This window comes from Leopardus geoffroyi, chromosome A2 (assembly GCF_018350155.1).
Source record: "Leopardus geoffroyi isolate Oge1 chromosome A2, O.geoffroyi_Oge1_pat1.0, whole genome shotgun sequence".
Lineage (NCBI taxonomy): Eukaryota > Metazoa > Chordata > Mammalia > Carnivora > Felidae > Leopardus > Leopardus geoffroyi.
The window spans coordinates 114,919,942-114,932,430 of NC_059331.1; the positions used below are offsets into that span (position 1 = coordinate 114,919,942).

At 40.8% G+C, this 12,489-nt stretch overlaps 1 protein-coding gene across 1 annotated transcript in view; it reads right to left on the bottom strand.

The window, feature by feature from the left end:
* Positions 1-12,489, bottom strand: part of RAPGEF5 (Rap guanine nucleotide exchange factor 5) — a 233,780-nt gene that overhangs the window by 167,771 nt on the left and 53,520 nt on the right. Inside the window, exon 6 of the mRNA XM_045495057.1 lies at positions 1,300-1,366. Coding sequence (XP_045351013.1) covers positions 1,300-1,366 — 67 coding nt within the window. The remainder of the gene's footprint in view (positions 1-1,299; positions 1,367-12,489) is intronic.

Here is a 12,489-nt window from a genome sequence, read left to right on the forward strand (position 1 = left end):
TGATCTTGTGGTTTGTGAGTTTGCGCCCCACATCAGGCTCTGCGTTGACAAGGCAGAGCCTGCTTGGGATTCTCTCTCTCCCTCTCTCTCTGTCCTACCCCTGCTCACGCTCTCTCTCAAAATACACTTAAAAAACAAAAAAGGTACAAACTTCCAGTTATAAAATAAATATGTCATGGGATGTACTATACAGCATGGTGACTACTGGATATATGAACAGTAGCTAAGAGAGCAAATCTTAACAGTCCACAACACACAAAAAAAATATTCTGTCACTATAGATGGTGATGGATGTTAACTAGACTTATTGTGGTGATCATTTTTCAATATATGTATACAAATATCAAATCATTAGGTTATACACCTGAAACTAATGTAACATTGTCTGTCAATTATACCTCAATAAAGAAATTTTAAATAAAAAACAGCAAAGGTCATGTTAAATCTTTTTAACATGCTTCAAGATTCCATTTCACATGAAGTTTTTACACTACCAATCACTGTATTTAGTCAAAAACTACTTTTTTAAGCTATATTCCAGAACAGTAGGAAAGGCAACTTTCAACTTTCAAGCTGTGTGCATAGATGCTAAGGCCTGGTGTATAAAACCCTGTGAAAGATCAGTTTCATCCATGTACATAATCCAGCATAATTTTCGGCAATTACCATTTCAATAATGCAGTTAAAGCACAACTAGAGAATCTTTGGGAAGGCTAGAAAAATTTCCAGAAAGCCAAACCAATGGATAAAGACTTTAACAGATAGGATTACTAGAGCCTGTCAAAAACTAGGACTCAGTGATCAGCAACCACAGCTTGCTTTTTGTGTTAAGAAGGGCATGCATGACCTTTTCTTCAACTAACAAGGCAATTACCCACTCTGATTAGTGGCTTTAGAGAACAATGAAAATGTTGCAACCTAGTACATTAGAAACCAACCTTTTGTTGTTTGAGGTAATTTTTTTTTTTTTCTAATGAAACCTGTCGTCTTTTCTCCTTTGTGCAACAGGTCACAACATTCCCTAGGTTAAGTCATACTGTATTTTAAAAATCAACTATCACGCCTCCACTAAGGTTCCAGGAACTTTCCACTAGGAATATGTATGATCTTGCTGGAGAAGTTGCATTGAGGGTAGCAAGTCAAAGTCATGTCTCCTTTTGCCTTGATGTGGGCCTGCCACATCGATGTGCAACCACAGAGCAAGTGTCTTTCTGTACTGCTACCCAAACTGCCTCCCTTTGAAGATCCTGGCCCTCATTATTTTCTGCACCCTTAGGCAGGGAAACTGCAAGGCCTTACCGCAGACGTTAGACGAGCAAGAATTTCATCACTGCTTTCTTCTGAGTCTTCAATTTTCTGATGAGACCTGTGAAAAACCAAGAACAATTTACTCTAAGCTCAAATTTATCTACCAAGTTATGGAGAACACATGACAAATAAGGACATTATTGTATAATACATTAGTGAAAGTACCCATGCAAATAACATGGTGTCAATAATGCCCGGGGACACAACTCTGTTGCAGCCCAACTGTTCCTTCAAACTCAATTAGCAAGAACCTCTTTATAATATACCAATTAAACCCCGAGGATAGAGTATGTGTTTCCTAATGATATCACAGAATAGTCCTGACATGATAGATTTACAAATGTGGGCATGCACGAAGCATATGCAGATGTGAATGGGAGGTGGTTAGGTACTGAAGTTCCCTCCTAGTCTAAATCCAGATTTTGAAAATCTGAAACATGCATTTCCCACTACATTTGAGTTTCACCCAAAACAGATTTGTTTTGAAATGGTCTATTACAGACCTAATACTGTGACAGGAATTATGTGGAATACAATAGCAGCAGAAGTACGGCACTCCTTTTTAATATACCCAAGCCCAGTTGAGAAGCCAAGAAAAATATGCATATGTAAATAACTAAAGAGACATACAACATATGATATAGTATAAGATCAGTTTGTTTAGGAAAATCACCTTTGCAAGGTAATTTGTGAAAACATTTTCACCACATAAATGTATATACTAACATATAAAATTACCTATTCCTTTTTTAATTGAAGTATATTTGACACAATATTACGCCAGTTTCAGGTGTACTAAAATTATCTACTTACAGCAAACTTTATAAAATGAAATTTTTTCTTCCTGTTTGGTCAAAGAAAAAAATTAATGCCAACTGAATATATGTAATTGTCTCCCAGATCTATTTCCACAGCAATCCCTTTCACCACGTTCTGTGGATTTGGAGGGATTGGTGGTAATTGCCCTGCAGGGCAGTGTTATCAGAACGGCAATCCAATGATTGATTTCAATCTTGAAAACTGCAGTGGGCCAGCCTAAGCACTTGCCTCGCAGGGCAGGAGGGCTAAGGAGAACCTCTTTAAGAAGGGAAAAGCGAGTCGGATCAATTTTGGCATTGGCTTCCTGTTTCTACGTTTTTAAAACCTTTTACAGGAAAAAAAAAAAAAAAAACAAAAAAACAACCCTCTAAATCAGAGCAGTGAATGAAAAACTACCACCTTTACAAGAACTGCATGATACAGGTACGAAGCGGTGTTGATGTTGTCAAGTAACTTAATTACCTGTGCTGCAAAGTGTTTGAAATGTTAGCTAATAACCTGCCTACTAAAAACAGTGGGAACTGAGCATTCTAACTTCCCTTACTCCCAAAAAAGCAAGTTACCCTGATAATGAATACCTAGAACAATGAACTCCATTATTAAAATGATCTATTCACAAGGTTTCCACATACACGAAGTTATACTAAGAGACTCGTAACCCTTTACAACCTAAGCCAACAAACCAGGTTTCTATGATTACGCTGAGGTGACTGAACATATGTGACAGGAAATTAAGAGCCAAACGCACTGGGCACAAGAGCACCAAGCAAGGGCTTCGGCACCTGTCTACACCTGCAGTGAAGCAGGGGCTGGTCATGCCACCTCACGTTTCTCAGACCCCAGCACATAGCTCAATGATTAGTTCAAAGGCATGAGGTATTTTGCACCAGCACAGATTCCGTCATGAAGGTGTTTTCAACAAACTGCTGAAAGGAACTCAAAATTCCAAGGCAAGTTCTTATGTGTGTGACTGATAATGGCTGTTTCATGAGTAATGGCTGAGCCATTGCTGGCTTATTGACAAATAATCGAGTCCCTGTTCAGGAGCAGAACTACCTATCGTCATTCTTCCAGCACAAAACATACCTTGGCAAAATGAGGTTTGTTTGTTTGTTTTTTAATGTCTATTTATTTATTTTTGAGAAAGAAAGAAAGAGAGAGAGGCAGAGAGAGAGAGAGAGAGAGAGAGAGAGAGGGAGACAGAGAATCCAAAACAGGCTCTGCGTTGTCAGGGCAGAGCCCGATGCGGGACTTAAACTCACAGACCATGAGATCATGATCTGAGCTGTGACCAAAAGTCAGACACTTAACTAACTGAGCCACCCGGGGACCCCCGACAAAAATTGTTTAAGAAATATGTATGGGAAATATATGTAAGAAAGACAGATAGATGACCTCCCAGGAACTGTCCTGCAGCCCTAATCCCATTGTTATCACCACAACACCACAATTTGTGACCAGAGCTCCCAAGTCTTTCTCCAGCCCCTGTACCTCCTGTGAGCTCACCTTTTTTTTATCATCTGCCTTCCAAGGGGCAGTGGGAAGCAATTCCAGGAACCTTATTTTCACCCACTTGGGGATCTTACAGGCTCCTTGAAGTCAACATAACTTCCATTGTACTTCTATTGCCTCTTGCCTTCACTGGTTCTACAAGCACCTCTCACGACTCAGCTCCATGCTCACTCTGTGGCCATTCCCTCTGTTTCCTTCAGTTCCCCCCTGTTAAGCCTCACTGACAAGGGAAGTAGAAGCCCTCTACTTCTCTTGCACAAACTTTTCTTATCTTCTAGCCAACTTTTTTGTCTCTGGCTTCTCCTCTTGTGCCCAATCTGCTATAGATACTGGGATTATCTTTCTATAACTCAGACCTGGTCCTGCTCTTCTTAGAGTCCAAACCAGGGATTACCCCACTGCCTACTGAAAGCTCTAGAATTCAGAAACACTCTTCCTTTCATGCTAATGGGCCCCATCCCCCCACCACCTCCCATACCATCAGGCACCTGCATCTGACATGGCACAGAGAAAGGTCTTAGGAGCAGGTCTGGTAGTAACAGGCCAACAGTGGAAGAGCTTAGAAAGAGGGAAGGGTAAAATTAAATTAAAAAAAAAAAAGGAAAAAAAGAAAAAAAGAAGAAAGAGGGAATGGTAACACCTAACCACTCTCCTTCCTCACCACTTCCTCTCATTCCTCACCACTATGTTCCCTCCCCAGCTCTATGCCAAAATGCCCAGAAATACCAGACTCTCTTTGCCTAGCAAATGTATTTTTATGAAATAAGACAAATTCTGATTTTACGTGTGTAAATACAGGTTAGTGCAACCCAGTGAGGACAAAGTTCTCACACATCAAATCAAAACAGGTAGTAAATACAGGCTAGTGCAACCCAGTGAGGACAAAGTTCTCACACATCAAATCAAAACAGATAATGAAACAGGGCAAGGGAGAATAAAGAAAAGAATCTACTGTAATACTTGTACAGTTTCCCATTATTATGAAAAGCGATCAGTGTACAGAAGAGGAAGAGAGAAGCTCTGTGTGGTTTGTCAGTGCTTAGAGATGGGAAGCAAAGAAACCCTGGCTAGAATCAGCAGGCAATGGCAGTGACAAGTGACAGGAGACAGAAAGAGAAAGGGAGTGACCCCAGGAAGGAAGACCCATCCCAGAGTGCTTGGGCCAGCAGGAAGCTCGGGCCCATCACGCACTACAAATTTATGAATTCCCATGGCTACTTCTCAACGTCGCTGCTTACCAACAACTTAAGCCAGGCCCAGTAATTCTCCAACAGAAAGTACTGAGTCCTGCTACTGTGGGCAGATGTCCTCAGAAGTTTTAGAGGTCTGCAGTATCTAAGGGTGCCAAGATGAGGACACAGGAATAGCAAAAGCTGCCTTTGTCCCTTTAAGCATCCAACAGAACACATGATCATTCTACCCAGTCCCCACCGAAAACAAAACCAAACCAATCCAATCCCTGCCCTCTCTACAATCTTCCTCACCTTAATCAATGACAACCCCATCCCCCCCAGCTGTAAGTCATGCTTGATCCCTGCTCTCTTGTACTCCACACTGTAGGCATCCTAAAATCCCACTGGCTCTATCTTCAAGGTGTACCTCCCATTTGACCACTTCTTACCACCTCTATCACCATCACCTCTGTTGTCCCAGGCACCAGATCTCTTACCCAGACCCAGGAGCCAGAGTGGTCATGTTAGTATGTAAATTAGATCACGTTCCTCTTCTGCTCAAAATCCTCCAATGATTCTCCATGTCCCTCAGTATAACACACAAGTCTTGACATTAGCTGACACTTCTCCCTCTCTTCACACTTGCTTTGCCTTCAATGCTTCCGCCTTAGACCTCTGCACTGGCTACCCTCTAGAATCTTTGCACTGTTCCCCTAGAACACTTCCCTCAGATATCACCTCATGTATGCCTTCACATCCTCCAGGTCTCTCAGCTTCTTGAAGAGGCCTTTCCTGACCCATATCGATATCCCTCATTTCTTACTTTATGTATCTTCATAAAGTTTTCTACCTCTAACCACATAAATCTGTTTATTTATGAAATGTCTGTCCTCCCCTACTAGACTATAGGCTCCATAGGAATACAGACTTCTGTTTTGTTCACGGTTACATCCCCCAACACTTAGAACACAACCTAGTACCTAAGAGGTATTCCGTATATAACTGTTGAATAAATGAACTGAGTACCTGCAACTTCAAGAAAGGCTCTGCTACGAATCACCATCCTGGGACAACTGCTGCACAAGGTATTAGCTTGTTATCTATGGTCGGTGCAGCTGAAGAACCCTGCTTATACTCAAGAACACTTTCCCTTAGCTGCTCTATCATTCTCCCAGCTCCCTGCAGCAATTCTTTCAGTGACCTGCTATTCATTCAAATTCAACAATGACTTTCTTAATTCAAATACCAAAGATCTAGTGACTCTGAAAATCTCTTAAGTGAAGTAATAGCAATAAAGGTGAGGATCACCCCCACCTCCTCATCTTCCTCTAACAAATAATTGGTGTAGACTTAGTGACAGTTTCCAACCCAGCCAACTATTTGACAATCATTTGCACAATTCATCCTGCAGTAGCAAAGAACAGGAAGTCTCCACCCAAGAATGTCTCCCAACACAAACTCTCAGCTCTGAGGGTTAAATAGTCACCCCGTGTTGAGTTCCAATAAAGAGTCTTAGGAGGGATCACACAGGGCCTGTTATCTGGGCAATGGAATTTGTTTTATACCAGTCAGGCTCAAGATAATTTCTAACAACTTGGATTTAACTAGTACCTGTGCAGGACTTCCCAAAATTCCCTTAGTGAGAATTCCTTCATGAAAATTAGTATAATGGATTTGAGATTATTCCAACTAGGTTTTTGTTTTTTTAATTTATGTTTATTTGAGAGAGAGTATGAGTGGGGGAGGGGCAGAGAAAGAGGGAGGCAGAATCCAAAGCAGGCTCCAGTCTTGGGGCTCGAATCCACGAACCATGAGATCATGACCAGAGCCAAAGTCAGATGTTTAGCCAAGTGAGCCACCCAGGCTCCCTTAATTAGGTTTTTTAAAAATATGTCTTCCTCTCTCTCTGACCCTCCCCCATTCATGCTCTGTCTCTCTCTCAAAAATAAATAAACATTCAAAACAAAAAATTAAAAAGAAAAGGGGGTGCCTGGGTGGCTCAGTCGGTTGAGCCTCCAACTTTGGCTCAGGTCATGATCTCACAGTCTGTGAGTTCGAGCCCCGCGTCGGGCTCTGTGACGACAGCTCAGAGCCTGGAGCCTGCTTCAGATTCTGTGTCTCCCTCTCTCTCTCTCTCTGACCCTCCCCCGTTCATGCTCTGTCTCTATCTCAAAAATAAATAAACATTAAAAAAACGTTTAAAAATAAAGCTTGCTAAGGGTGCCCAGGTAGCTCAGTAGGTTAAGCATCTATCTCTTGATTTCAGTTCCAGTCATGATCTCACTGTTGAGATTGAGCACTGTGTTTGACTCTGTACTAACAGCATGGAGCCTGCTTGGGATTCTCTCACTCCCTGTCTCTCTGTCCCTCCCCGCCTCATGTTCTCTCTCCCTCTCTCAAAAAATAAACATTAAAAAAAAAAAATAAAGCTTGCCATACATCTTCTATATAAGAGACAGAACCCACATTCCTCAACCAGATTTTACCAAAACATTTTGTGCCTTAAGATTCAAGAGCAACCAACACCACCTTGGAGTTAGAAAACCCTGCTTTATTTTTACCTGGAAGAAGTTTCCTGGTATTTCAGGGTGGAAAACTGGAAGCATTCTATTACAGAAATAGTATCCAAATACTACCACTTTACATTTGCATGTTGATACAACTTCAAAAATGCACATGTTCTGTCTATCCATCTAGGTCTCACTACTGAATAGCATATGTGGGCTCCCAAGAGCTACCACAACACAAAACGCTGCTCCTATAGGAAACTGTGTGAAATGTCTATTTTATGGTTGTTGGAGTGCAAAGATTTGGAGTAATTCAAGAAGTGGAGACTGCGTAACTAGCACGTGCCAAGCCAGCTGAGGTGTTATCCATGACCTTCCAGACATACCTGTGCCAACACTATATTGAGCACAGGCATGATGCACATTACAGAGGACCCTAACAGGAGATGTGACCTCAGCCAGATTTCCCATAAAATGCTATTCCTGTCCTCCCAGGGGTTTCATTTGTGTCTGGGTGTTTCTTATACACACACAACACCTTGACCTTCACACTGAACTGAGATATTCTAGATCAGGACCTAAGGAGGGTGCTATCTCCAAATCAGAATTCTAACAGGGCAGAGTCCATTGTAGGGGGATGTCAGACAGGCCTGTTCACTACTTCCCACCATCGCCCCCCAACAAAGCCAAGCTGATATTAAGTTGCCCTGTGTTATTTGGTTTAGAGAAACTAGAGGGAAATACAACATTCAGGATGGACCTGAGACCACCTTTTGTTAGAGTCTGATGAAATTATAGAGCATGGAAAAAACCAACACAAGGGAGTCACTTAGCCTGATCTATGATTGTCAGAGGCCACTTCTTGGGAGAAGGGATAGCCAGGGTGAGATTCTGATGCATAATGAGTGGCGCTGAAACTGCAGCAGGGTTATCAGGACCAGGAAGTGGGAAATGGCAGGAGACAGAGCCAAGGCCAGACTAATCAGGGCCTCATTTGATACTGTTAAAGAGTTTTTGTTTTGTGCTGAGGGTTATGAACTTTGGCTATAAAGCAAATAAGCTGGATGGAGAAGTAACTAGAAGAGGAAATAAGATCAAAGGTAGGTTGGTTTCTTGTTATTATGATTGAGGGAATCATTTGTTTGCTGAAGGTGAATAGCCAACACAGAGAGATGGAGAAAGCAGGAAAGGGAAGTCTCCACGGAGATATAGGACCCATAGCCCAGTGAGAAGAAGGAGTCTTGAGTAGAAAGAGGAGCTCTTTCCTCCACCAACCTGAGAAGTCAGCTGATGATACCACAGCTCATATTCCCCAGGGACAACCCAGAGTTGGTTCCATACTTGCTGTCAGGCAAGGAAACTTCAGGAACTTTCTCTTACAGAAATATTTCCTGGGCTAGATTTGAAATTTTTCTTCCTTAGAAATCATTGACACCAGGGGCACCTGGGTGTCTCAGTCGGTTAAGTGTCCACTTTCGGCTCAGGTCATGATCTCACAGTTTGTGGGTTCAAGCCCCACGTCGTGCTCTGGGATGACAGCTCAGAGCCTAGAGCCTGCTTCAGATTCTGTGTCTCCCTCTCTCTCTGCCCCTCCCCTGCTCATGTTCCATCTCTCTCTCAAAAATAAATAAACATCAAAAAAATTTTTTTTTAAGAAACCACTGATACCAAATCCTAGACACTACCAAAAGGAAAGCTCCTCAAGGATCACAGACTCACTCGCCACCATATCTAATATCTAGTGATCCCAGGAGGGTAAAAAAGGTGTCATACTGGACACTCAAGCACTGTCCCTTCTATAACATCTATATTCTGGACATACCTGTTTTGCTTAACAAAGCAAATTCATATGACAAAGAAAAAGTGGGATGGTCGAAGAATGAGAATTCGATTTTTCTTGAGATCTTTGATGTCATGAATACAAATACCTGTTCAATCTTCTAAAGAGAACTTAATTTTTCATAGGCTGGGGCTACTAGTTGGGCTTACAGAGGCAATTTGCCAAATACTACTAAAATGTGATTGTGACAGGCTTCACTGAGGGTCCAGGATATATTTGAATAAAATTAGTTATTACTAATATCTATTTTTTACATTTTACTTTATTTTTAAATTTTATTTAAATCCAAGTTAGTTAACATATAGTATAATAATGATTTCAGGAGCAGAATCCAGGGATTTATCACTTGCATACGACACCCAGTGTACATCCCAACAAGTGCCCTCCTTAATGCCCATCACCCATTTAGCTCATTCCCCCACCCAACACCCCTTCAGCAACCCTCAGTTTGCCCTCTGTATTTGAGAGGTCTCTTCCTGTTTTTTTCTTATTTTTCTTTCCCTCCCCCTATGTTCATCTGTTTTGTTTCTTTAATTCCATACATGAATGAAATCATATGGTATTTTTCTTTCTTGGACTTATTTCTCTTAGCATAATATATTCCAGTTCCATCCACATTGATACAAATGGTCTTTTTGCATTTCATATTGAAGATTTCAGGATTAATCGGTTAATATTTAATGAAACAGCCAAATTTCAAATGCTAGCACAACCAGGCCTAAAAGTTCAGTTTTTCTTAAAATTCCTGTACTACTTTTAAATAATGATGTTCTCTGATAAAAATATGCAATCTGTTCCCACACCTACAATAAGCCTTTTCTGTAAACAATGGAAATTTTGGAGGGCTTAGTGTTTCCTTGGGAGAGGGGGTGATGAGTAATAACAAAGACTAAGACCAGCTGATCTTATAGCATTTTTTTATATAAACAATTTAAAATAGTAAATGGAAATTTTCTTCACCTATGATCCTAATACAAAACTTATGCCAAGTTCCATCATGAAATTTTTTTGAGAAATACTAAAACAAGGTTTCCTCATCCAGTATTAATTTCCTCTTCCCCAAAGAGCACAATATGAGAATCTAATTAGGAAAAGTCAGGAATACAAAAGGTAGGTTTGGGACATAGGTACAGGAGACTTGAAGTTGATCTCCCAGTTAGAAGGGGTCAATCCAGCACCACTTCAAAAATCAAGGATGCCAATGCATTTCTCATCTTGATTCTACATATCAGGTTGAAAAGGTAAAGTTAGGCAGGATACGGAGGTGACAGGGTAGTGGGTGGTGGTAGCATTAGTGTATGTAGGGTGCCAAGGGGAGACAGGGATCCATACTTTGGTAAGTATTACTGTGCAGCTGGTATTAGGTACATGACTGAGTGAAGGCACAGTCAGAGTGAGAGTAGAGAAAGAAGTCTGGAGCTCCCAGGACACTCCCTGTTCATGGGTCAATGCTACCAAAAGCAGGTTTTATTATTATGCAGGTATGGTGAGGTCAAAAGATAAGGAGATGGCTGCCATTGAAAAGATACACGACAGTTTGGGAGGATTAATGTCTTAGTAATAATGAGCCCTGGGGCACCTGGGTGGCTCCGTTGGTTAAGTGTCCACCTCTTGAGTTTGGCTCAGGCCATGATCTCATACTTCGGGAGATCGAGCTCCAAATAGGGCTCTGTGCTGAGGGCAGAGCCTGCTTGGGATTCTCTCTCCCTCTCTCTCTGCTCCTCCAACCCCCTTTCAAAATAAATAAACATTTAAAAAAACAGATTAAGTAATCTAACCCACTAACATGGAGAGATCCTCTACTTAAGCCTTAATTTGTTTTTTGGGCTTTTTTCCCATTAGACTGATGAAGTATTTCACATATAGCTCTTGCACACTTTTTAGATTTGTAGCTAAGAATTTCATAACGTTTTTTTGGGCCAGCATACAGAAACATAATTTTTGTATATTGACCTTGTATCTTGTGAATTTACTAAACGTACTACTCATTAGTTCTAGTAGGTCTTCTCTAGATACCCTGGGATTTTCTATCTATGTATCTGCAAAAAGAGGTGGCTTTAATTCTTTCCTTATTTGTATACTTTTATTTATCTTGCCTTATTACACTGACTCGTGAAGAGAAGTGATTAAGAGGAGATACATTAGCCTTGATCCCAATCTTAGTGGGAAAGCATTCAGTCTTTCACCATTAAGTATGATATAAGCCATACATTTTATGTAAGGTTTTATCAGATTAAAGAGGCTTCCTTAGATTTCTAGTTTTCTGAGAATTTTTTTTTTTATCATGAATGGATACTGAATTTTTTTTAAATGTGTTATCTGCATCTATGGAATTTGTCATACAGTTTTTCATTTTAGATTAAATCTGGTGAATTACATCGATTGAGTTTTAAACTTTGAACCATCCTTTTATTCCTGGGATAAACTCCCATTTCTCATGATGTATTATCACTTTTATATATTGCTGGGTCCTATTTGCTAATACTTGTTGATGAAGATTCTGTTTTTCACATTTGCTTCCCTTTCTGAACTTTGTCCTAATAATGCCGGCCTCATAAAAGATGAGACATTACTTACATATGGTCGTATCACCACAGAGTCAAGCACAAATTTGTACCTCGCACAAACCTAATGGACAGTAAATGCCTGTTGAGAAAGAGTTGCCTTTTCCCAGACCTTCTTCTCCCTGTCCCTTCTCCTTACCTAAGCAAAGGAGCAAATTCAATTATCTAGGGACTCCAGACTCTCTTCCAAACTTAAATGCTCATGAAGCTAAATGTATGCAATTTCAGAAGTGTCAGTCAAGCAGCGGTAAGTACCAAGTTTGATAAAATCTTTGTCATAATGGTATTGATCTGGCTTCTTTGCATAGTATTTTGCAAATTTGATTGAATTAGCTTTCACATTTCTTATGAACCAAGCTCTTTCTGTATGGCTGACTTTTTGGAACTGCAGACTTCAACTTTGGTGTATATGAGCCTTACTAGAAGTTAACAAAAAGTACTAATATGTGTCTCATCTGTCCATCCCAAGCCTGATTTAGTAGATCTCAGCTTATACCTCCTTCTTTTTGAAAGGATCATGGTTGAGAACCACTGCCATAGAGGTCACTTCCAAGTTCAGCTTCTGCCTTCTATTCACCTACCTGCCACCAAGTACAGAGGCCTGTCCCTTTGGCAAGTTCGGTAACCTTCCTTGCCTCAGTTCCCTCATCTGTAACTTCACACTGCCGTTGTGAGCAGGGAGTATTAACCATTACTGCTACTATTGATTTCATTGTTGTCACTGCCAGGGCAAGCTTAGGCCAAGTGACTAAGCCAGCTCTTCCCCA